The sequence below is a fragment of the Anopheles merus genome, chromosome 3R (genome assembly GCF_017562075.2).
Source record: "Anopheles merus strain MAF chromosome 3R, AmerM5.1, whole genome shotgun sequence".
Taxonomy (NCBI): domain Eukaryota; kingdom Metazoa; phylum Arthropoda; class Insecta; order Diptera; family Culicidae; genus Anopheles; species Anopheles merus.
In genome coordinates this window covers 40,335,331-40,362,957 of record NC_054084.1, presented here as the reverse complement: position 1 = coordinate 40,362,957, position 27,627 = coordinate 40,335,331, and the positions used below count along the sequence as shown (strand labels likewise).

Genomic DNA, 27,627 nt, shown 5'->3' with positions numbered 1-27,627 from the left:
CGTAACGGTAACAGTGGGAATTTTTCAAGACGCGAAGCTAATCCAACCTTTTGCCATTTGTGTCGCTTGTTATTATGCGATTGTTCCGTACCCACCATTCGGGCACGTTTTTGGTCCGCATGGAATAACAGCGGACAGTACAGGCGCGCGGGCGCATCCTGCAGGGGCTGAAATAATATCACAAATAATAATTAAGATAATCAACTTCTTCCCGCTCACGTTCCGCGCGGATCGACCGGAGGGAGAGTCGGCCGAGTGAAAGGGGAGACAAGTTTACGTGCACGCATTTGCATCTAAGGCGGGATGATGATGGGATTCCAGCGGCAGTGCATCAAGCGCATGATTGCTGGTCAACCATTAGCTGCTTGTTGATTGTGCCAGCCGTTCAGCAAACACGCCGTGCTGTCCGTCGTCATCAAGTCGTCAAACACGGTGACGGTACTGCCCGATGCTTCTTACATTTGGCGTCGGTGCACGGTGGGTGCGGCGGAAGACCTCCATGCCTTGATGATTACGGGAAAATTGAAGTGAAACATACCCCATCCACCAAAAACACTATGGTGCGCGAGCGAGTTGTTGGAAAGCTATCAGGGCCACCTTACAGTATCATTTCCACGCGTACCAGAGAAAAGGATGCACTACTATCATCATTCGCGTTTCTTGTGCACAGCGAAAGGATGCATTAAAAGAGTGGCTACAAACACACACACACAACCACATAAAAAAAACAACGAACGAAAACCCCCATCTGCACGAAACAACACGACAGATATTTGTTTTTAATATAAATGTAAATTTATTTTGCTGCTTCACTTCCTGCTGCTTTGAGCCACAAAGCGGTCTAACACACCACCGTACTGTTGCTGTTGCCGCTGTGCGTGCTGGGATGGCGTTGTATTTGCGCAGCGCAACGTTGAGTCTGAGCAGAGGATGGAAGTAGTAGGACGTTAGAGTTCGTACCATAAGGGGCATTCGACCGCCTGGTAAGAATTGGATACTTCTAAGACAGACAAGAAGCAAGCGAGTGATGCAGTAAAAATATGAACATCACATCTTAAGCGAAAGGAGCATTCCATTGGATACTGCACACATCCAGGGCAATCGCCGGTGCGAACAAGGTGAGTCTCTTTACCCAATCTGACAGCAGTGGGAGCAACAACAAAAAAAGGAATGCTCCACTCAAATGCCTCAATACGTTGTGCACATACCCAAGAGTTCATACCAACCTCACTGAAGCTTATTCGTATAATTCTTACCACCAAAAACCCAATCAACCGACAATAATGCCCCGGTTGAAGCTAGACCTCACACGGAAGAGCAGACTGCAACAGCATCATTTTCGCACCACACACAGATTGTCCCCGTCAAAGTGATAAGTACGTAAAACGATTTGTACGCGACTGCAGTTTTTTCCACAAACCCATCTAGAAAAGTGATGGTGCTTCCAGTTTTGCTACGGGGAAAAGCGATTTCTTTTCCGCGAAATGCACTCGAGAGAAAGAGAGATGGTATAATTAACTGTCAGCGAGTAATGTTATTTACCACCAACGGGCAGTTGTTTTACGACAAGATTGCCATGGTCACAATTGCATTGCACTGTTGCCAGTTGCATCCACGTGTGGTTGGTTTGAACGTACACCACCAGACTTGATAACGGAGTCTCTCCAGTGTCATTGGGAGAGGATGAAATGCACCATTAAATTGTGTCGCTCGTTTGTCATGTGGCAGAGATGATGAGGGTCGGAAAGAAAGGCTGACAAACTTATGGTCGAACATGCGAATATGGGAAAAACCGTTCTAGTTCATCATCTTGCAACTGAAGATGGAGAAGCACATTTTTCGCCGTAAATATATTTGAAATGTGCAACGATAATTGAGACTGAGAGTAATGGGGAGTTGCACTTTTGTAGTTTAAAATTACGCTCTACAATTATTCCACTATTTCTGCCCAGTGGGAAAGCCTGTTCCAATGCTTCTATAGTTTTTAATTCTAAACAAATATATTACCAGTTTCATTAATATCACAGTCAAAACATTTCAACCAAACACAACCACTCTACGACTGATGGTCGAAAATCCTATTTTCTCATCAAAAACAAACCTCACAGTTGATGAAAACGCAATATCCACCTACTCTAGCCACATTTTGATGTTAACCAAACGAACCAAAACTCCATTTACCGGGGCGGCTTTCTCATAAATCGCTAAAATTCATCACAACAATATCTAGCCCATGCCGCGTCAAACATGGTACAGTGACATTAATACTACTACTACTACTACTACTACTGCTGGGTAGAATGTGTACCTGTCACGGGACAAAATTGATTTATTTAGCCACAAATTGAAATCCGTCCCGGGTCACGACGGCTGAGTCCGACGCGGTGGTGACGGGTGTATGCATATCATATCGAAACTGCGCTTTCCGCATCCTCGCACAAACGATAGGACTCACAGCGCACAGCCCCAAAAGGTAACGGTAATGGAAACAACATTCCGACACAAATAAAAACCCCCAACCTCAAAATCCTAATCATAATAATTTATGCACCGGGCACTACCGACCGCCCTGGGGGGGGATAACGGGTTAAAGACAAAGCCATAAATGGGAAGTGATGCAGGACGGAAAGGTAACACGGGCCGAATATCCGAGACAGACCAACCCATACAGCGTGAAACGAACGATCGTCGATTTCAATATGATTCGGTTGAAAACTCGGAACAAAACTTTGTCCTTTCGTGGCACGGGGTCGCACCGGGACCTTTCCACTCTTTGCAATGTGTGTGCATGGATGCAGTTTTCTATATGCACGTTTGCTCTGATGGGAACGGATTTGTATGCATACGGTAGGAAAGTTTTATTATTTCACATGAAGTTAGAATAAATATAAAATGTGACTCCGCATCCGTGCATTGGAAAGCTGTGTGTGTGTTATCTCGCACGCCCCGTACACACTGAGTCACAATAGAGGGTTGTGGTCACAATGCGATGTTAGTAGAGGTAGGGGCCGGCACCGAACGAGCTACACTTTTTCATGCCTAATCTACAAAAACATTCACATACACACATACACGCTCCCTGTGGAATGATTCAAAGAGCCACAAAAGCCACTGTTGCTCTGCGTTCAGCTTGACCGGAAAAAATCATCTCGGGAAAAACGAACACACGAAACAGAAACCCGAACGCATCCAGTCGTTGCGGGTCATGAACGGAAGGCGGAGAGACATAAGCCATAACTTCATTTTTTGAGTTGTATGCTATGCAGTCGGGGATTGACCCTCTTAGAGTGGTCAGTTTTATGCAAAGAGAGCAAGAGCTTTCGTTCGACTATAGCGAACGCCTTCTACCTTGAACCACCAGCTCTGAGTCCGGGTCAGAGACCGCAATGTGCTTCGCAAGAAGAAAAGTTCTGATGAATAGGAGTCGAACACAATAAGCCACGGCTCGGGTCGGACGTGCTCGGGTCGAACGTGCTCGGGTCAGGCAAAGCTTTGCTGCTGAACCACGGCAAACTTCAAAAGGCGAAAGGCGTTCATATGCGAAGTTTGCGTTATCTTTGCTGCAAAGGACAAGCGAACATACTCAGCCAGGTTTTAAAGACTTGCGGAAATCTTCACCAGTATCAACCGAAGCGTCGCCTTCGCAGCAAGAAGACGTACGCAATAAAACATGGCACCTTCTTTCTTTCAACACGTAAGCGTCTCTCTTTTGTTTTGGCGTGATATAAGATGTTCTTGTGAACCATATACAGCTGCTACACACTGTGCAGGGTGTCCCTGCTTTCTTGTGTGCGTGTGTGGTTCATGCAATCAGAACACTTGCTCATAAATCCGCCTGAATTAACAGTACGAACCTTTGCCATTTATGAATAAAACAAACATACGTCGCTACAGCAAGCAACCACAGCAGCCCTCCTAATGCAACGTTCGCTGCCGTATGCTCGCACGGGAACGATAGTAATAAACATGTTAAACATTATCATCCCCCTTAAGCCACACGCACATATGCTGCAACGCGGGCAGAAGGCAGAGAGGTTAGCAAGCTCCCTCAAACGCACTTTCCATCCATGCTGACACTGCTGGTTCGCATTCACCGCTATTCCACTCGTTGCATGCATGCATGTATGTGGAATTTGATTTTGAATGTTTGCCTTCCGGATATGAATACACACGCACTCACACATACACACACAAGAGCTTTGTGCTGGGCGATGCATGACTGCAAGCCCCGTGTGTGTATCGCTTCTTGGATGAATATGTCGCTAGGCAGCGCTCGGCATTACTTTAAGCTAGCCGGGAACTTGTTTCTCGTTTACCGCCACAGACGACCACCTTATCCTCACATAAACTTGGTAGTACGATGTGGCATAAAAGTTCCGAATTAAATTAAAGAGGCCACTAGGCTTCCGGCAGACGGACCACACAGTTTGGATCCATGTCCGGTATTGTCGCCGTACGATCAATCCAGTAGCCCCATTTCCACATTATCTGAGTGTGCTTGCGGGCAACAAATGGACAAATGTACGGGTTTTGATCCTGGATAGAGTATGTGTGTAGTGGAGTTTGTTTTAAAAGTTATTGGCTGCTCATAACCCATTCCAAATCCGGCTTTGGTATGCTATTTCCAACCACAAACTTAACCCGACTACACACCTCACCTCAAAATCCATTTCCGGTCCAGCATTGGTGGTTTTTGGTAATTCCGTCGCTTCTCAACTTACTGCTTCAAATATATGTCACCCATTCGAAACTGCTTCTAGCTTTATTGTAAAAAATAAGATGAAAACCTCGTCGAAAGAAATGCTAAGGTACCTTCAACCCTTTTCATTCCATTGCTGGAATCTGTAAGAGGATTTTTGTCCTCAATCTCGTCGATGGAACCATGCTGTAGACACGTAATCTTTTGGAGGTTTCAAAAGAAAAAAAAACTAATTTCAATCATCACATCACATCGTACCAGGTGCGACCGTACTGGACACTGATAGGGATTTAATGTCTGACCGAGGTTCGTAATTTAACCTACCATTTAATGGGCCTTTTATGGGTCGAAGGTGCGAAAGTGCGACGGTGTACTAAACCCACCGACAAAACCACAAGCCGATTGCCACTCTCTCTCGGGTCAATGTGCCAATGGTCCCATTGAAAAATCCATTTCATTTGAGGTTTACACAGTTCGCAGTGGCAGATAGGCGGCAAACTTACTTCACCCTATCTGCCCGTGTCCGGTTAGGTGATGGGATTTGCTGTTCCCCTTATGTTGTTCACCTTTGCCCCGTGGGATTAGCGAGGCTAGCACTACTTCGGGCCCGAAGCGGTTCGAACAGTAGAGGCTTGATCAACGATAGATGGAAATTAATTTGCTCGTAACGTTGACAGAGCGCTAGCAAAACACCACAAAAAGGCTGCTGCACGCTAGAACGCTATCAACGACACTAAAACCACATCAATCATAATTTATCGTCCTTCATTTAGTGTAGTACTAAACCATGTTGTTTAATTGCTTCCAAGAACTCCTCTCCCCGAATACATCGTAGGCTGGCAGTAGAAATTTAATAATCATCTTTAACAAACCCAGAAATGGTTCTCAAAAATCATGCCGAAAAAAAAATTAATTAAAGCCCCGCCAATAAAACGGTTAATTACATCGAAGCACCCTTTAAGGCGACCCTTTTCTATAGCCGAAAGGCACATCCGCACAGCTCTCGCGTTCCGGAAGCGCACGCGTCAATGTTTAGCACGCATTTTTGTCACAGCGCAATATTGCTCCCCGCATAAGCATAACGATACCCGGTCTGCATACTAGAGAAAGCCAGAGCGGAGGAAATCTTTTTTGCAGCTTACCGTATTGCTTTTTTGTCCGATTTACATTCACAACTTTTTGGAGCATGGCTTAATAGAAACAAAAAAAAAAAAACAAAACACCTCCCCCCTTTCCTTGCGTTGCTAAAGAAAGAGTTAAAACGGTGTCCGCTCATCCGCGTAAAAAGGGGCCTAGAATTTGTCCTCATTTTATGCCATTTTAAATTTTATTTTCACGACTGTTGCACGCGCCACACCGAGATTATGGTTGCGCTACCGGACGATCGTTACGTTGCCCAAAAACGCTCAAGTTATTAATTTACAAGTAATGAATATTAAAAAGGGATCGCTAATTGCTTTTCCCTATTTCCGCACCGTTCATTTTGTGTGCATTGTGGCGGGCGATGAATCAACCATCTTGTAATGCAGTTTTTTTTTGTTGGATTCTTCCATTTAACCGTACTCTTTGTTTCGATCGTGTTTCCTATACGCTATACGCTGTACGGAAGTTAGTTGGCGTTTAATCCGTTTGCCATTGCAGACCCTATTTTTACAACAAATATCATAGAGCACGTGCGTATGCTGGAATGTCCGTAGCTATCATCATTTATTTTGCATGTGCCTATGACGTAAGGTAAGCACAACGCAATTCGTCGTTAAACGTGTAAATATTTCGTATAACAAAAAAAAAAAAACTATGACACATAACTTATCCCCGTAGCGGACATTTTTGTTTGGATTCGACGAGTAAAAGGTTTTCTTCCTGTTGCCAAAAAATAAAACCCCGACTACTTGCCCTTTGCAAAATGGTTGGTATAAGCTACGCCCGTAGCGTCAATAATCAATACAGCATCGTGGCCCCTAATCAAACGAAGGGAGCGCCAAAAATGTGGCACCCAATCACCAAAAACCGATAGAGCGGGACGACGAAACAAATGGCAAAAGGAAAAATACAAACCATGCGATGTGTACGTCAAGCGACTCACCTGAATTGGGCTGCTGATTGCTATTAGGCCGGGCGGATGGTGCTCCGTCACGTGCTTCGACTTCCAGAGCGTAGGCACCCTGCTTCTCACGATCGAACACAACTTTGGTGAATATTTCGCCGCTCTGCAGGTTGATTTCGAAGAAATCCTTGCCCTCGTTTCGAGGCGAATCGACGATGTAGTAGTATACCTGCAATTAAACACAAAAATACATCAAATACCCACGAGAGACATACACACACTCACGAGAAAAGCGCATCGAGAGCAATTAGCATTAATCGGTGGTGCATTCGGCGGCACATGCTGTGTCTTCTTTTCGCACACAGGTGTGCATTAAGCGCCACTGCACCCTGTCTGTAATTACACCGCATCGATCGAACGCAATGACACGGAAGAAGAGCCCATTTTCGATGAGTGCTGGAGAAGCGCAGTGAATTCAGTTCATAGCTTCCCATCCGTAACGAACCTTCCGAGAAATGGTTTTCAACTGCACTTACAAACCTCTGCTATGCAAAAAAAATTTCACCAAACATAACACGAGTACGACGCTTTCAGGGCTGTAATCTCGCACTCATTACGATCCTTCGTTTGCCTCTACCGACCGACCGTGCACAACTTTTAGCTTCATTCTAATTAGAAAACATCGAACCTTTTTATAATTGAATCCCTTAGGGTCCTCGAGCTCGGTATGCCGCCGATGCCCGAACCTCCGACCAAAGATCAGCCGATGTTAAAACGCCTCACTACCGCCTTACCGACCAGTTTCATGACGACGGCGTCGGATCGTTTGCAATAATTACCAAAAGCGATCCTCGAGGGTGCAATTAAAAATTTTCAATCGACAACTTTTGCATCTTAATTCACACGAAAGCACATTACTCTTTTGCCGGAGCCGTGGTCTGGGTAGGAAATCTAATCATCTGAAGTGTGTAACAACACGCTGAGGGTTCAAAACCCCTTACATCCCGCCCAATGGCCAAATGCCAAGAGTTCATTAGTACCTTGTTGATTGGTGGTGGGCACTTCAGTGTAACGATAATAGACTACCGGCGTTGGTGCACGGGTTTGTAGGAAAGGAAGCAACGAAGTCCATAACGATATTAAACTCGGACCAAAGAGGAAACAAACTTTTTTTGTTACTCAATTTTTTGAATCAAAAACGTAAAACAATCTTTCTAAATCTTTCTTTTTAAAGTACTCCGTTGAATCCAGGTGCTGTGATTTGTAGGTTTAAAAATTCAACATAACATGGAGTTTGATGCTAAACCCTAAGTCATTTATTTATTCAACTCGTCAGTTTTCCTGTTCGGTTTCATACTATCACAGCCATTAGAATCAAAGTAAAAGTAACCAATAATCCAATCCAGCACGTCTGTGCCAATAACTGGCATTATACCTAATAAGCTATCCTTGCCGTTACGAAAAATGCAACGATATTCAACAGTAGACCCGTATGCAATACAGGGTTTTACAAGTCAGAATCGAATGTCAACAAAACAATTTCAGAAGCTCAAGATGCAGTTTAGCTGTCAAAAGTTGTTGTTTCACCGCATCGATGCTATTTTCAATAGCGCAATTTGATTTTTAAATCACTCAAGTTGGTTTTTTAGAGGCCTTTCGCATCGTTTTGCAAATTAAATCACGTATTTTGAGATTATTTGTATACAGATCATTTATTTAGTGCGTTTATAGCGTTGTATTTATGAAATATTACGTATTTATTGTAAAAAATAATATTTTCTGTGCAAAAAGCTACGAGCACTTGCGTATGTAAACATGTACAATGTTTATGTAGCCTTTTGCACATAAAATCGCAATTTTTACCATAAATACGTAATATTTCATAAATATAATGCTTAAACGCATAACAGCATTGATCTTAATTATATAATCTCTAAATACATGTTTGAATTTGCAAAACGATGCGAATGGCCTCTAAAAAAACAACTTGAGCGATTTAAAAATCAAATTGCGCTTGTGAAAAATAGCATCGGTGCGGTGAAACAACAAATTTTGACAGCTAAACTGATTCTTGTGCTTCTGAAATTGTTTTGCTGACATTCGATTCTGACTTGTAAAACCCTGTAATCGATTTCGATCACAAATGTACGGAACGGTACTTTCGTGAAATGAATATGCGTCGAAAGTTAGCGAAGGCACGTCCATATGCTTCACACTTCTGGCCACATATGGTTACTTCCACTTACCTCTTTGGGCAAAATATTGCAAAAAAGCAACAACAAAAATCTACTCTATTCTGGAAGAAAATCTTGCTACCGAACATTGGATACTCTTCGAAAATCCCATCTTACGCACCTAAACAACTTTGCCTACACCCACAGCACGGGTTTATCAGATCATCTTTTGGTTTTCGTGGTTGAAACAAGTTAATGTCCGGGAGTGCTACTCTCGTTTTCTCGTTTCACACAACCCTCACGCAAGATCGGCACACTGGAAAAGCGGCTCGAGAGAAAATGAATATTTCATAATCCTTATTGGAGGGCAAAAAGTGAATGACCGGTGAAATGGAAAAGCCAAAGCTTCGAAAAAGGATCGAAACTGACAGAGATGATGTTGCTGGCGATGGTGGCGGTGATGGGGGTTTGGGGGTCAGCCTTACTGGCGGCCGATTAAGGCTGTGCGGTCAGTCGAACAGTACCGGAGAAAGGGTATATACAGCGTGCGTCCGTCTGTCTATGTGCGTGTGTATGCGCGCCTATGCTCTGGTGGAGCCAACTCACAAATGTCGAGTTGCGTTGTACACAGTTCATAAACACGCCCGCCTATTCGGACGGCCAACAAGAAGTCGGCTTAATGCAGTCGGAAAACAAAGAAAAAAAATGGAACTTCTCCTACCATCTTCCCAAAACTACCCCTTCAGCTTTATAGGGAACACACACATACATACACACCGGGCACAAGAGGAGTTAGACAGAAAAACAAGCACGAATTGGCACTTCTCGGAATCTCGGATCGAATTCGTTGCTTGCATTATCATGAAACAACATCCATTTTGCCGAACTCTTTTCGATACCCGCTACCACCAGAACAACCATCACCACCGCAGCAATATAAAACCATGAAAAGACAACCAGGGCGTTTCCGGAAACAGCCCCAAACCTACCCCTGCCATTCCTTACCGCATAGCTCTCACCGCTACCGTCTACCAGCGAAGCGGAATTCAAGATTAAATAATCAAATGGAAAGTTATTTGCGATAAAAGTCTTTTCTCCGTCGTCGTCCGGGAAATCTGGCGAAAGATTGAGCCAACCGCATGCTAAGCCGATGTCGCACCGACCGCGCTCCCGATGTAAGCAGACTGGCTACCGGCAGGAAGACGGGGCAGGGCCGTTGTTGCGGTTGAGAAATGTAAAAGAGTTTCGCGAATGGGCTACCACTGTTTGTTTGGTCGCTAAAATATTTCTCAAAAATAAGCAAGATTTGCTATATTTGTTTTTCAATACTTTTTGTACGTATTTGGAGCTTTGAAACGGATTAAACTCCGCGGCGTGGAATAAGAATGAACGCTTTTTTTCTGAAAAGAGCGTTTGGTGTGCCGAAGAATACGCGAAAGAATGGTATAGATTATTCAATTCGAAATCCTTTTCTCGTGCTTTTTATTAAAGAGGCTGTTTCCCGCATGTCAGTAGTATCATCTTTTATTTAGACGCTAGGAATAGATGCACCATGGAATGCACTCTTGACAACAATGAGAAGCACACCCAAGTAGAAACAATTGCTAAACCAAACAACCCTCCATAAAAAAAAAACTCACTTCCCCATTTCATTCGATTCGATGTCACTTTTAAATTCATACTGTACCCACCAGTTCCTGCAGCAACCACAACTCAACTCACCTGATTGTTCGGGAAGGTACCGTCCTTATCGATTGCATTCACCTGTGTCACCTTCGTACCGATCGGTTCGCCCTCGAGGACGGTTTCCTGTTCACGTTCGGTAAACAGCGGTATTTCGTCGTTTACATCCTCTAATTGTATGTAAACAGTCGCTTCCGATGCAAGTTGCTGGGCGCCGTTGTTCTGCACGGGTGTGTGAGTGTCCAATACCAATGCGATTCAACCGATGATGATTATGTGGAACGGTGAATATTGAGTATGTTTTTTGTGTGTTTTTGTTTTGCGGCATGGAAAAACATCACCAAGCCGCAGACAGACCACAGCATGAAACGGAAAAAACGAGAAAAACAAAATGTTAGCAAAGCAGTAAAGTCACTGTACGTTAGTAGTAGTCAGCCATGTAGGCGGGCTGTGAAAGAAATGAAGAATGTGAAGCAAAATGAGCATTAATTTGATGATGTTCGACATAAATTTTAAATTTTGTGCAGCGTACCGATTCCGTGCCATCTTTGTTTGGATGTGTTTTGCCTGCTATCCTACCATGCAGTAGGGCTGTGGTGCAAAGCACACAAATGTACCAAAAGCTGTACACTGCCACGAGTAAAGAAGGTAGTATGCAAATTGTTTGCCGCATTCCAGCGGCGTACCTGTTGTGAGGTGAATAATAAGACAAAGCTGCACATTCATAATCTTTACCATACACGCGACCAAAACGAAGACTTTCCAATCACATTATTTGCTGGAAGGAAATTGAGCAGAAAGGACGAAGGACGAGCAGACGTAGACGAGGTAGCAAAAAATAAACCCGACATAACTTCTAAGCTACTTGCGTGCAGCGGGCCAACGGTTGGGAACAGTAATGATAGCAATCCATTTATTCATGCCACCGGCAACCGTCATCTCTTTTGTGTTGCTACCGAAGGTTCGTGGAATTGCTGACATTGTGTACTGCCGCACAATGATAATACTAAAATGTGAAATTACTCGCAATTATTTTTATGCGTTTCGGCACGTTTTATGCATGTGCAGGGACAAACCGTGTGCATAATGTTACTGCTATTCATTGTTCTACGACTGTCGGGGCAATAGGACAATAAAACACGTATGCAGATCAGCAAACGGGTATATTTTATGATGGCGAGTTAAAATAGAAACACAAACGTGCAGTATGAAGGGGTCGCGAATTGTCCTGCTTCAAAGGATTGCTGAACCTGGTTGGAAGTAATAAAGTTAGCAAGGAATAATTGTTCCTCTGTTTTCTCTTAATGTTGGCAAACGATCACAATACACAACAGATGAATGCATGTGAATCATATTAAGTGGGATACATTAATATTCCTCGTGCGATGAATCGTTTCGAATTAAGGTCGACGAAACCAATTGTAATTGCAATGTTTATTGCGTTATATTTTATTTTTATTAATATTTATTAGATTGTGAATTATTCTACAATCCTAAACATTAATTCATTGGATCAGTGCCACTGATCCCCGGCAAAATAGTACTCTTTATGACTTGTCTTGAAAAAAAAATGCTGAAGGTCAATGCAAGGGCTTCGGCGTTGATTTCCTTTTCTTTTCCTTCATCATTTTGAAGACCAGTGAAGCATTAAATATGATCAATCTTTCAATCTCGCCACCTTGTCACGGTAACTCTGAAATATTGCTCAACCACCAGACACACACACAGCATCCATCTATCTAGGCCCTCAAAACTGCTTCCCCACCGAATAGCGCACCATAAATACATTAAAGCACAAACTTTGGCAACCGTTTTTGTTTTATAAACGACTCATGATCACACAAAAACACTCCCATCTCCCTTCGCCCTCGTGGCTCTCTTCCAAATAATAATAATATCTATATTCCTCAACACACTACCACACACATCATACGCCCTTGTGCACGATCGTGTATAAAACCGAAAAGTTTTGCAATCACCAAACGGCACGCGATAATACCGCTGCTGCTGCCCGGCACATTCCAAACAATTTGATCCTATTAAAACTGCCATCAAAAGTGTTTGAAGCTTTTAATCGCCGCTTTAAGAAAACTGTTTCCTCCGCTTCCCCCTCAATCATCGTTCCCGCCCTCTGGAACGTCGTTACATCCAAAGCGCTCACCGTGCTGGCGTTCAATTGAAACAAAGACGTAACTTTTTTGCCTCCAGTCTTTGAAACGTAGCTTCCTGGTTGCGCTGAAAACGGTTCGGCTCCAAGCAGCTCCACTTCCCTGCCGCAGTTCCGACCGCACATTCTCCTTTAAAATCGATCATTTCATTGCGTTTTAGTGACCCATTCCGCGCGACTCTAGCCATTTACTATCAATCATGGCAATCGTTGGACCGGCGAAGATGCTTTCTCCCCAGCGGGCGATAAACCTTTTCACTACCGTGCGAAAGAGCGCTCTTTATTATTGCTCTCGTCCCAAGATGATACACCTTCGGGTACAAGGGTACGAAGAAGAAAGAAATTAAATTACGCTACTCCCATGCGGCCCAGCGAGACACTAACGAACGTAACGAAATGGGAGGAAAGAGTCCCACTGCTGCGACAGATAAAGCATTGGCGCTATTTAGTAATGGCTTTTCTGCCAACAATTTGCAACAATTCCACTTTTCCCGAGTGTTGCAACGAGTGCTCTGCTCGCTGCATCAAACTTTGTCTTCATTTTGCTACGTCAGCGAGCCCTCGCATGCTTCTACTGCTGGTGCTGCTATTCCTTCCAGCAGATCCAATCTCAACCGTCGAACGATGCAACGCACGTTTCCCTGTGTTACAAAATGATACAGACAATCAAGTTAAGTAATCATCCGTTCAGTTAACATGATTTCTGCACACACAGCTGGGTGGTTAAATTTCAAGCTCAGTTTCTTACAAGCTCTGCATTTTCACTAAAGACAAGAAAGGTTGCTTGCGGTAAAAATGTCCGCGGTTCCTGTTCTGTCCCCGAGACGACGGAGCGCACACATCGATGGGTCGATATCATAAACAAATCGCCTCCGGTGCTTCTATCCACTATGCACAGTATCCTGTTAAGCTGCGAGTACACGTCTAGACGAGCAGAGACTCGTTAAAAGCTCAACACCAACCATACCTTCGGCCTTACCGCTTCGAGCTAACATGATCATGCTTTCCCCGGTACACATTATGCTTCCTCACTCTCAACACGGTTCGCCACATAATCACAGATGACCCAGTTTACGGAACTGAAAGTATAATCTATCATCGAACTGGCCATCATCCTACTAAAACACACACACACTTACATTGTCGCGCTTTTTCGTTTCTCTTGTGTTTCTCTCTACCGTAAGAAAGGAAGCTACTTTTCTTACCAACATTAATACCCCCCTACTCTCTAATGATCATAAGCATAGGGTCACACCGGTAAGCAACATAAACCGTGGCACCGGCACAACTCGCACAATTTATCGCATAATTTTGTCCTTTATTATAATAAAATATCGTTTTGCTGGCAAAATGGCCAATCATTTTTAATGCCATTATCTTCAGCATCTTCTGCTTCGCTGCACGAGATTCGTTCCACTCCTTGCTAAGCTACTGGGAAAGTCAAGGCCCGATTACATTATTTGTTTTTTTTTTTGCCTATGATTGGAACGCTGCTGTCTTTAGTAAACTCATTCACGCCTGTACTTGCACACCGAAAGCTTACACCAACGATGTACCGAATGCTTTCGCAAGGTGCACTTCTTAAGCCTGATCCAACAGGAAATTATTTGCAGAATAAATATAAAGGTTTATAAATCTAAAACAAAGTACTAGTAAACTGACGTTAGTTCTATGTTCAATTCATCGTTCTCTCACATTTTCTACCTCTTTCTGTAACATTTTAGTAACTGGAGCGAATAGAATCTTTATTAAATCGGATTAAGACACCTGTTATCCCTTTGGCTGACTTATTTCTATAATATCCATAGCAAATCCAATTCACCGAACTGGACCGGGCAAGCAAAATGTATGTGTGTATGTGTGCACCATTCATATCCGAGCTTTTGTAAGCCGCTTAACTATGCCAAATAATTATTTTCCCTGCCAGGAATATTCCACTTGTTCCGTTCCCGAGTGCTGTGTGTCTCATCGAGAGAATGAAATGAGAGTAAAAACACCACACAAAAAAAAACAATGCTCAGTGAAACAAGCAGGGTTCATTAGCTTACATTCTGCGCCTCAGCTACACGATTCCCAATTAGAGAGCAAAAGATATTACGGGACAGCAATTCTTATTCAATGCTTGCGCAAATGCAAAACGTGGCCACCGCCTGTCGTATAAATGGTAACAACGCGCTTTGAAACTTTGTCCGATAAATGGAAGCTAAAATTTTGTTTCAAAATTTCCCTCCATTGTGTTCCAAATCACATGTAAAAGGCAGCCCTTCGGATAGCTTCCAGCGAGACAGACACGACCAGCATAGTTTTATTTGTTCTTGAGCCAACAAAAAATCCACTCATTTTCATAGCGACGTTGCTGGTCGGTGGCTTTTTCTGTGCCAAAGAAAATCAACACTTTCGGGTACGGGTCGTGTGAGTTTGACTTCAAAGAATTTGTGTTCCCAAATGGGCCTTACCTCCACGTGTACTGAAACATGCACATCCCCTATGGAGAGGGGAACTCTTCCCATACTACCGGAAGGAACAATCCCACATTATCGCAGCAGCATGGTCGTCCTCATCAACGACTTTTCTCTCACCGGAGTTGTCTGCTAGCTTTTGCGCTTCCTAGCTAACACCTTCTATTGCTCATTCCCTTTGTCCCATTTCTCTCACTCAATGTCTCTCTATTTCTCTCTATCTCTCTTGCTCTCACTTGTTTTAGATGCAGTTTTCCATTTTCCGGCCAAAGCTGCAAGAGATAAATAGATTATAGCTTCCGGAATATCTATGTCGCCCGATTTCGTATTAATTTATGAAAATGTAATTTATATGCAAATTTTCCTACACAGCACAAACCCACACAGTACAGCACACACACACATACACATACCGGAGTCGTGACAAAAGTGCATCGAATGGATTATTATTAGATTGCATTAGGCGGGAGCAGGTTGAAATGCTGGATGTGGTAGGATCATGGATAGTGATCGCTCGTGCCGATGCATTGTACTGCGCCTTCAATTGTGAATGCGTGTCTGGAGAGGTACAGCCACTGCCCATCCCCATGAGGCATTGACCATTGAAAGGGTGTAATAAGTAGAATTTTCGACGGCGGCGTAGATAATCCCACTTGGCGACTATCCACTGCCATCCCATCAATGGGACTTTCCGGGTGGGCTTATGATACAGCCCAGAAGGTTTCAGGTCATTAGACCGTATAATTCCAGCTGGAATCGCGAATCCTGGATTGGCATACAATTTTCCAACGTACCCGGCGGCATGGGTTTAACAGTGAACGTAAAAAAATAGATCTCCGTGATGCACTTCTTAGAATCCTCCGATTGAGCGTATTGGTAATGAACAGGATGCTACACCGTCATCCATCCCATAATGTTTCGCTGCTCAAAATACAGCCCGGAAAATTGCAATTTTGTAATAAGCTTTTGCGTAGTACATTTTACTTTCATAAAGTTGCTTGCGATTGAAACGAGAGAAGGATTTGATTTTTTTCACTGCCCGTTTGCTCATTTGCTCGTTCCACTGAGTAGCTGCTTGTCTATGGTGTACAAGCATGTCTTAGGTAAGGACGGAAGGAATAGTGATGTTTGTCGTGTTGCACATACTTTACATTGCATGGCAGGACACATTCTTCAGCAGTACCCTGCACGGGCCAGAAGTCTGACGCCAGTGCAACTTTCGCTGTGATGGAAAGATAAAATACTTCTCATCACCATAATCACCACTCCCTTCAGCAAAGTTAGCCACAGTACGCAGGACCCACCTGACAAGGGATGGAATATTTTCTCGTCCTAAAAGGTAACCTCGTTGTTGTGATCCATACACACACACAAACACATACACCCACACATGGAGGAGGTGGTAATGGATCTTTGTTTTCTGCGCCAAGTGATCCAGTGTGTCGTCCGGGAGCTGGACGAGTTGGCTGTGCTGTGTAACGTCGCCCGACCACAGGTGTTTATAATATGCTGCTGCATTCATCAAGGGATGCAAGTTGCGGAAAGGGGCAAGGCAAGCGTGTACCGGTAGGTGTTGCGATGGAAGGTTAATGGATCACCTTCACCGCTGGTTAGCTCAGTGACATTTGCCATATCAGCAGTCTGAGTGGTGTGTGCCTTGATTTTTCACTATGTCCTCAAGGTTTTGATGAATTTCTGGTCGGATGCATTTTTCAAAGCGAAACGAGAAATGGTACGTTGCTGCAACGCATTGCAATATACAATATTGCCAAAAAGGTCTGAAATATTAAAACCTACAATCTAGCCACTGTGGCACGTTGAAGATTGAAATTAGGACGGTGGTAGGACTGTGAATATTGCAATATCTACATTAGCCCAAAAGCGAAACACCGTTGCACTGTATGCTGCAACATCAGTCCAATTAGTAGCTTTCTGTTGCTAGTAACAATGGTAAAGTTGTGGTTATTTCGCATGGTGTGGTACTTGGCAGTGGTTTTATTGAAATATGGCTTAACCACGAGGTTGATGGCCAAGAAGCTGTTGACAAGCAATCTGATAAAAATGTTATAAAACCCGTGTTTGTTCGTACATACAATTTCGCATGTTTCTTTTAATACTTGTCGACGGTAACTCTGTGTATTTAGGTTATGCATATTTAAAGTGGTTTTTTTGAAATTATTTGCTCAGCATCTCCAACGATGCTCCAACATATTGGCTAACTTTGAACTCATATCAAATCCATTACATCATGTTAGGAAATGGAAACAATTCATTGTCTTTTTAAATTATTCAATTGATGGATTTATTCTTCGACCATTAGGACACTAACTTAATAATCGATGCTTGTACGTTAAACATTGATGAAAGTCAGTTCATAATTCAATAACATGGAACATATAATTGGGTATGCGCATTGATTATTCCCCATTTCAAAAGAAGAAAAAATAATAAAGATCGACGGACAACACATCTCTCCGCTACCCATTATTCTATTCCCCAGACATCATTACCTAGTACATTAAATTATACTAAAGTGATCTCGAATGTTGCAATAACACGTTATTTACGATATGTGGAGTGCATTACCAACAAACAGACGAAACCCGTATTTGTCCCTAGACGTTAGTGCAAAAATTCATCTTCATCATTGATATTGTTTTTTTTTTTTTACTTTACCACAAAACAGTCGCAACGACTCGAGCACACATCCGAACTGCCTGTCGTCTGCGGCTATTTGCTACTGCGCGATAAACAACTGGAAGAATGTTTTTACTTCCTCCATTCACTATGACCGGTTTGCAGCGTAAAAGTATCGTCTTTTGGTGCAAAATACATCGTATTGAAGTTGCTTCCGTGCCCTTTGTAACTGTTATGTGGCATGTTTTAGGTGGAGCGAACAGAATAAAACGACCAACCACCCGTTATCATTGTTTTGTCACTTTATATGCTACTTCGAGAGGAAAGCCGCGTTCGCCTTGCCATATGTTGTGCACGAGAAATATCGCTTCTATTCCGAAGTATTATTTTATTTGCTCTAACGCGGCCAGATCCAAATGTCGCTCCCACTGCGCTGTCGCTGTGGGTGTGGATTGCGGTGAACAGATTTTTATGTTCTATACCACAACACGCCACACATCCGCCATTTCCATGCTACACTTTTTCCGCACTTTAAAACCCAATTCCAGGGTCATGTGTGGCTCTTTTTGCTCGCTTTGATTGGGCAAACAGCACTGTTTCTGGGATGTTGGTGGCAGTTTCAAACCAGAAGAAGCAGATTGAGGGAAACCAAGCGCGGATGCAAAGTTTTAGTAGTCAACAGGCCGAAACGACACACCCTCACCATCCTCCCGCTTACAATACCCAACAGGTTTGTTGGCTTTCGCGTGTAGTACTTTTACGCTGCTAATGGAGTAACTTTTCATAGAATACCACAAATCAATTTCGTAAAATTACTCCCCAGCGACAGTCGCATCCACCGCAAAACAAATATTTGGCTCTACGCCGGGAAGAAAAAATGTACAGTTGAGCGTCAGGACCTTACAGAGCCACTCGCACGCACATACCACTCCTAAAGCGCGAGCAACGCTTCGAAACGAACTTCGAAACGATGCTTTAAAATGGTCTCCCAAAGAAAACAGAAACACCCCATAGCTGAATCTCTTCGCATTCTGCGGCTAATCAAAACTTAATCACGACACACCACGGTGGCGCCAAATTAATGGAGCGTTTGGTTAATTTATTTTCAGTGCGTCGCTCTCAAACACTTCTCCTTCCTCCTGCGTTTGAAATGGGGGAATTGCCTGAATGCACGCATACAATAAACGCCAGTGCGTTGCCATTTTTCCAGCCACAACACCCGTCGCCGAAATTGCGGACGAAGCCTGTGCCGGAGGCGAAAGGACGATTTGTTGAATCGCAACCGGATTTGATGCTACATTAATCTTTGCCCCGGGGCAAGGCAAAGAGGACTTTCGCTAGCACTTTTACATTCTTTTCACTTTATTGGTCCCTGTCTGTTAGGAAATTATTCTCCCACGCCGAAGCAAACAGAAATCAAGCGATGTTTGAATGAGTTTCTCACCGATGCCTCTCCACAAGAGGCTGTATATGATTTCCTATCCGCTTGATTGGCGCCCTCCCTATCGTGCTCCCATAACGCAGACGGAGGGAGGGACTACAGTTCAACTTTTTCCGCTTAAAATCATTTTATTTTGAACGTATTTTGCGCTTATGCTGGCTGTGTGTGTGTGTGTTTGCGCGCATCATCATGCTTACTTTTTTATGCTGTTTTGTTCGCGCGCTCCCTTCCGATTTGTTTTCTATGTTTCCTTCGTTTGAGCACTTGTGTATCACCATCCACATCCCGATACGATAAATCTGTTTCACGCTTGTGAAAATAATCATTTTCATAAATTATGCCCAAATAGTACATGCATATTTATAGCGCCAAAGTTTCGTAATTAATAATCAATTTATTTCGCAAACAGCAAAAACACACGCACATAAATATACACAATAGCACGCGTAACAGTTTATAGGCAGGATTCGGGGTGTAACAAGCGAAAATTTGCGTACATCGTTTGCTCGGAGAAAAGTTATCGAAGCGTGAAAATGTTTTTTTTGTTCAGAGAAGAGATGAGATTGATTCAACATTATTAAATAGGAACAATATTGAATGGATCATTGTACACTTTTCCACAATATATCAATGGAAGAAAAATCTGAGTAAATTACAACTTTTGCAGAACTCAATACGAATACGAGCTGGAGACGCCCAATTAGGTTTGTTCTTTTTTAAAACACTTGTATACAATAATTCCTAAAGTGGTCCCTAATGCCTATCAGTGCGAACATCACAATTGGTAGTGGGCGATATGAAGATCAAGTTGATTACTTGATTGGATCATTTGAAATCGGCATATTAAAACCTGATGTCTACATCCACATCTGTCCAAATAATAGTTATTTATTGAAACGATGATGAAAAGAAGATGATGGATGTTTTCATATTATTTTTACGAATTCAGCCAAGTGTCACAACGTTTTCTTACTTTGTTTGTCCATTTGGCCTAGGTCTCAAAGTAATAAAGATGAGATATATATTTACGATAGCAAGAGCTACATAGCACATATTGAACCACCAGGTTGGATAATATATCCTTAAGCAAAGGCGGATTAACCACTACTCAAACTAAGCGGACCCGTGGCGCCTCGAGGTATCGAGCGGCATCTCGAGATAGGCAAGCAACCTTCCGATTATTAGCAAATTGTTTTCTCCATCCTTCGCAGATCAAGAATCCCGCTCCAATTACCTGCTTAACAATTAAGCAAGGCCTACATTCTTTGCTTTCAATGAGTTATTAATTACCCTTACGTGTACGGTCCATTCGGGGCTAGAACCCATAACGGGTATGTTTTTAAGCCGTACGAATTGATGACTGTATCACCAACATCTATCGCGTAAAAAAATTTGAGAACTAATGGATTAAACATTCTGAACCTTTTTGATAACTGTTTTGTGCAAATTGATAACACGACTAAAAGTATAAAAGCTTTCGCAAAGATCAACAAAAAAATCACGCAGAGTGATTATTATTCAAACAAACTAATTATCCTATCTACTTGAAATGACACGAACAAAAACAAAAGAAGGATTGAATATGAAATCAATAAACAAGTAAAATAAAACAATTCGAAAAGAAAATATCGCTCCATTTAGGCTGCCAAAGTACTGCTAGCTACTGTCTACAGCTGTACTCACACCCACACTTTCTCCTCCTTTCTCCCAAATCCAGCGAGTAATACCAGAAGAAGATGGAAGAATGGTTTCAAAAAGTTCGCTTAGGAAAAATCGACCGTCTGTCTGCACCAACATTTAAGCAAACGACATCCGTTATAGCATACGCCCAACATATCTGCAGCCCTAATTAAAAGTTTCTGCACAAATCCCTGCCCGCTACAGATGGAACCCGAATGATTTTTTCCTCCCCGCAGGAAAGCAGAAAGACTGTTCTGTGGGTGTTCTAAAAAAGCACACGGAGCAAAACGAGATAGAAGCAAAAAGAAACAAGATCGCTGATCAACGAGCGAATGAACTTTTGCCTTGCATCAGCGGTACTATACTGGCGTTATGCACCATTCGAGGACCAGCGCCAACCACCTCTTCATCTCCAACATTGATCACATCAATTTCGAAAGAAATCGGAATCGAGTGGGCAACAACTTGAATTCTCGTTCCTAGTGGCTCACGAATTAAACACGTCTTTATCTGCGAACTTTCCTAGCGTCTGTAGAACCGGCTGTTTCTTCTCCCTTGCTAGCGCACGGTATTATGGGGATGAAACCACCAACTTCATCGGCAGTAGAGCGACCGCTATATGATAGAAAGGGCTGGAACTAGCGATAGAGAGGAGCAAGAGAGACCAGACGGCAACCGAGAACGAAAAACGAGCCCAATGATCTTGACACTATTTTCCTCCGAAGAGTTAAGAGTACACTTGTGTACTACCTCTTGCGAGGGGCATTCGGGATGCGAAAAGTGTGCTAACAATCGCCTCAGAAGATCAGCGAAACGGGAAAAATTATTTTTCTACGATATGAAGGGTGCTTCTTTGACTTCCCACGGCAACCATTCTGCCTTTCAGGCACAAGGGTGGCAGTACTGGTTTATGGTGCAAGCGTGAGTAAACTGTACCGAACGAGGACTACAGAACCAATTTTCAAATGTGGCAACAAAAAAGGAACGCAAGTGTATCCCTCTCAAGCCTATCGCGGAACTGACAGCGACCTGGTAGCTGGAAACGCGAACCTAAAATTGAGACTATCCCTTTCAACTGTTAGTTCCAAACAAACCTAAAAAATCCTGTCAGATAGCTCCCAAATCCATGGAAAAGCCCTGAAGAGTCATTGATTGTGTGTGTGTGTTTTTTTTTACTCGTAATTGAAACGCTTCTTTTGTGCAATGAACTTGCTCCGTGATGATCGGAAGCGCACTACCAACCAACCAACCATCCACTGGCTATTTGTGTTGAAAGGCTTTTCGAACGCGGTGCTGTGTTTTGGGACGGCAGGAGGCAAAATCCAAATAAAAACTGTTTCTAACATGCACCCCGAAAGTGCAGGCCCAACTATTTCTACATTTTCTCTTCTGTCGCCTCCTACTCCTGTGACTCTACTCGTGCGTTGCGAGTGGTAAGTTCTTCGCTCGCGAGTTGTAGCGTGGGCACAATGACGACTTCCGTCCAATCTGCCACATCCGGTTCTTCAAATATTCTTCCACACTTTTATTTCACTCCCTCCGCCCACACACTATCAACTTCACATTTTTGGGTCGGTTGATCGTAAAAGTGGAAATAGGCGCTGGAACTCATTCGGGCGCATTCTGATCGCCCACAACGAAAATCCCATTTACGAAGAGCATGAAGGAGGGAGGCATAAAAAACCAGTCGCCAATTCGCAACTAGGCACGTTCCGACCATTGCGTTTCAGGATGCCAGTTTTATTTTTTTAAATCGCGTTCTACTTTTTTTCTCTCCACCCTTCTCCATCTCATACTACTTTCAAAGAAAAAGGAACGAGATTTCTTCCTTATTTGCAAATAAATTCGTTCCACGCGCTTTTTCTGTTGCCCGATCGTGCTTACAGCAAATCACACAAAGGTATAATAGAAAGAGAGAATGAGTTCGTACCATAAAATCTTTCAAATTCACACCAAATCTAAAAACTGGAACTGGAATGGATAGATTTGCATTGCTCTTCAAACGGCCTTCTGCGCTGCGTGGAAAAGATAGCTGTGTGAAAAAATGGTAACAAAAATTAAGCACAATTCTCGACTGGCTAAGAGAGACACCGAATGCATTCCCCTACCCTTCTCCACTATGTCCACCCAACTATGAGCAATGGGCACGAAATGAAAAATCTGTAACATAAAGCTTTCCACCACCGTACTTTGCTCGCAATGCTTAACTTACTTTTCTGCTCAATGCACCCAGTCGGAGCCGTCGTCTGGCTAGGCAACACGCGTAAACAAAAAAACACACACACACACACTCACACCTTTATCTCACAGCAAGCACCGAAAGTGGAAAAGCGGCCAAAAAGTTAATTTATTCAAATTCAAAGTTTTGACTTGCCGTTTTTCATCTTGCCGCTCGAATGGCGTGCCGGCCGTGACGCTAAACTTTTCCTCGATTTCAACATTCCTTAACCTTCAGAGAAGGCCCTGCTTCCTTGCACATGCTACTCGCCTGTGCGTACCAATACTAGGAAGAAGTGCAAAAAAAACTTGATAACGAGGATCATCCGCCGGAACGCACTCGCGCACACTTTCGCGAACAAAGTTAGTTGCCATTTTCATTCATAACGCACAGTTTGCGTGGGGAAACTTTTGGTATGGCTGTTTTGCGCGCCATAGCTTTCTGCTGTTTGATTTTTTCTGTGTGTGTGTTTTTTTTATAGAAAAAAAAGTATGGCGGTAAGTTGAACGATTAAGATAGGAAGTTGTTGGGGGCTGCAATAACTTCAAACCAGCTGATACCCAGTAGACGTAGATGTTGATCGAAAATGATCGAATTGTCGATAATAATCGCAAGCAAATTATTTGCTCATGCTATCGTTTTTCAGCTCACTAAATGGATGATACAGTTGGATTAGAGCTAATGAATAGTACAGCTTATTGTGTATTTGTTTTTTATTACATTATTTTGCTGTGTTTTGTTTTTGTTACGTGATGAGAAATGGAATTTAAAACAGATGATTTAAAAATAATTATGTTTCATTTTCTTTAAAAAATTAAGACATTCAAAGATTCTGGAAAATTGAATTCTCGGAAAGTAATGTAACAAATGGGGCCCCATTTGATCAGTTTACCTTCATACCTTTTTACTTTCTATTGATATCCGTTTTTTAAACATTAATATGTAGATATAATAAGTGCAAAACCAAAAACTTGTACAATTTATACAGAATCGATGCTTCGAAGAGATTACTTGACCTCAAATGACCTCAAAACACATGGCACAAAATTGGCCAAGCAAACCTACCAGATCCAGCTGTATCATCAATTTCATGATCCCATGGTACGTGACAAACATTTCAAATTCTAAAACATCGCCGTAGGATGGCTCGTGCGGATGATTTATGGTAGTTGTTGCATTTGAATTACTTAATTTAACAAGGTAAAAGTACATTTTTATTGCTTCTTCATCATAAGCGTCTTTCAATATGCGTTGGCCTACAAAAATTTGATTTTTTATCGAGTGTGTGCAAAAAGTGTGTTTTCTCAACTCGAAAATAGAGATATTAAGGATCATATAGGCAATCCAGTAGCGGTTCGGTAGATATGCTGGATAATTTTCATAATTATATAATTAAATCATTAATTGAAAAACAGTAAATACACGTTTATGTCGAACATCATCGCATATGAAATAAAAATAACTACAAACACAGCAAACTTATTCTATATAAGACTAGTACATTTCACTTACCTCAACACGGACGGTCAAATTGTACTCCTTGATCGTTTCAAAGTCCAGCGGATGGTTCACCTTGATGTCGGCCCACGTATCGCCGTTGTCCGGTCTTTGCTGCAGATAGAACGTGTGGAGCTTGTTCGTCTGTGCGGTCGAGCCGGGCATAAGCCGATAGAATACCGTCGGATTACCCTCAATGCCCGAGCTGTCCGTACGTGCACAGAGCATTTTCACCGAATAGTTACGAACACGACGACCGCGTTTGTGGCAATGAAAATGTGAACAAAAAATATATCAGAACATCGTTCCCCGGAAACCCGTTGCCTGCAGACACTACTTAAAGATAGGTTCTACCATTACTAGTTAGTATTTGTTAAAGGTATAACAACAGAAAAAATGCAAACACATAAAGAAAAACTTGCTGTAAATAAAAATTCGTACACACACCAAACACGCAAAGTGAGATAAAGAAGCTAGAGCTGTTTTTTGTAGTGCTCTAGTGCTTCATTTTTCGCCGAAATTAGGAACATTCTTCAAACCATCCCATGTGGATGCGCCCGAGCGCGTTCGCGTTTGTCCTTCTGCGAAAGGGAACATCTTTTTCCGATTTTTGAGCCATCGGTTCCAATTAGCGAAAGGTACCATTTAAACAAGCACCAGACTTTCTCCCTTTTCGTTAGACTTGTACACCGGGGATGGAAAAATGAGATTTTTTGTTTGTTTCAATTTTGGAACGCACGAGGGTGTTGAATTTCTACAATTCGTTGCTAATACAAGGAAACTTTTTTTTTGTACAGTTTATGTCGCTCTGAAAAAACATAAAAAAGCATAAAGGATCGACAGCGCATCGACAGGGCTTGGTTGATGAATGTATCTTGCAGCACGATGGATAAAGTATTCCTTGCCCACGCCCGGAAAACGTAGGCAATGGAAACCCGTGAAGAAAGGGATGAATTTGAAGAATGAAATGATAACTACCGCTTTCTATGCAAAGTTACAATTAAGAGAAAGAAAAAAAAACAACCTATAAGGCTTATCTCCTTCTTAACCCAGTTCTAGCCTTTGACGACTAGAATTTCATTTCAACTTTGAGGCGTGACTATTTTACACACCATCATTTTCGCTTGTTATTTTAAACCTATGCAAACATAAATGAAGAATTCTATCAATTATGAAAATGAACGTATTTGTCTATTTATATGAAAAATCTGGACAAAATTAAAATTCCCAGATCATGCGATGAAGACGCACTTTTATCGTTGCGGAATCAAACAATTTTTTAGATATATATATATATATATATATATATATAATATATATTATATATATATATATATATATATATATATATATATATATATATATATATATATATATATATATATATATATATATATATATATATATATATATATATATATATATATATATATATATATATATATATATATATATATATATATATATATTTTTTTTTTTAATGAAAATTTTAGATATAACACTTTTAATATAATTACCAGTGATCGTTATCTTATCAAAACTATTCAATTTCCTCCTCAAATCAGCTCTTGAATGCAGTTGACGATGATTTTGTTTTATTTTTTACCAAACCACCGTTTGGTTTACAGGTTAAACCAAACGAACGATGATAAGCTTTGCTGTTGATGGAAAAATGCTTACACTCGAGTGCTAACCATCGCTAAGGGTAAGTAAAAAAAACCTTTGCACAATCTGTGCATCGCACCATCGTGTTAATACAACCCACTGTAAGCTATCCTCGGTGACAAAGCCAACACTAAGCTGGACCCTTTAAGATAGGGGTTTATATACGACCGTTCGACGCTCACACAATAAGCAGCAACTCTGATGCGAGAAGAACAGGGACAAAACAGGGAATGTATCCACCAGCATTTTCACAAAAATATACACAATTTAAAAAAAAGCCTTTGTATTTTCCTCACATCGACCGTTTGTGTTGAGGCAAGTTTTCCTCGCCTTTCGTGACAAAGGAAGCGGGAGGCAAAACTTCGGAAACCCAGACGCTTCGTCTGTCTCGGGACAACCATGTCATCGCCACCCGTAATGTGACGTGTAAAATGCAAACGAGACGAGTGGTGATGAGAAAGAATGGCCAAATGTGGGAGACAAGAAAAGCCCCAGCAACAACACAAAACCATACGAAACGATTCTTCCTTTTCCTGTATAAATAATAACGATCAGGGAAGGATGAAAAAGAAGGAACCAGCAGGCACACGGGATGAAACACACGGTGAACAAACGTGTAAAAAATGGCTTGTCGTTTACTTTACCGTCGTACAGCCTACATATGCTGCCGCTGCGGAGATAAAGCCAATCGTCCCCACATTCCCCCGGATGAGATTTACTTACAAACTTTTCCATTATGTTCATTCCGTAGCTCTGCATATTCAGCCAGAAAGGGTGAATGGGGGCTTTTTATTTCTACTAAAGGAGTTTGTTGCCGCCCAAAAAAGGACCGCGCGCATTATGAAACAGGAGAAAAAATGGAGGAAAGCAAATTCACAGAGCCGACACCCTTCGTAAGGAAAAAAAACGCACGCACTCACACAAACATACTCGGTATATTTCATAGCCGAGATGATTCCTTCAATTTAATACAACACACACACACACACACACACACACACACACACACACACACACACACACACACACACACCACACACACACACACACACACACACACACACACACACACACACACACACACACACACACACACACACACACACACACACACACACACACACACACACACACACACACACACACACACACACACACACACACACATACAAATACATAAATACAAAATTTTACAAGAAAATTTTAAGCAGCGAAATAAAGTTCCAGTGTTTGTATGCGCCCAGCACGCGACCAAAAAGT

General features: G+C 42.3%; 1 protein-coding gene across 19 annotated transcripts in view; it reads right to left on the bottom strand.

The window, feature by feature from the left end:
• Positions 1-27,627, bottom strand: part of LOC121596416 (neural-cadherin) — a 270,549-nt gene that overhangs the window by 145,405 nt on the left and 97,517 nt on the right. For all 19 annotated transcript variants that reach the window (XM_041921323.1, XM_041921332.1, XM_041921333.1 and 16 more), the window contains 3 exons: positions 24,718-24,907; positions 10,643-10,825; positions 6,786-6,975 (listed from right to left, as the gene is read on the bottom strand). In XM_041921323.1, the coding sequence (XP_041777257.1) occupies positions 6,786-6,975; positions 10,643-10,825; positions 24,718-24,907 (563 nt within the window). The remainder of the gene's footprint in view (positions 1-6,785; positions 6,976-10,642; positions 10,826-24,717; positions 24,908-27,627) is intronic.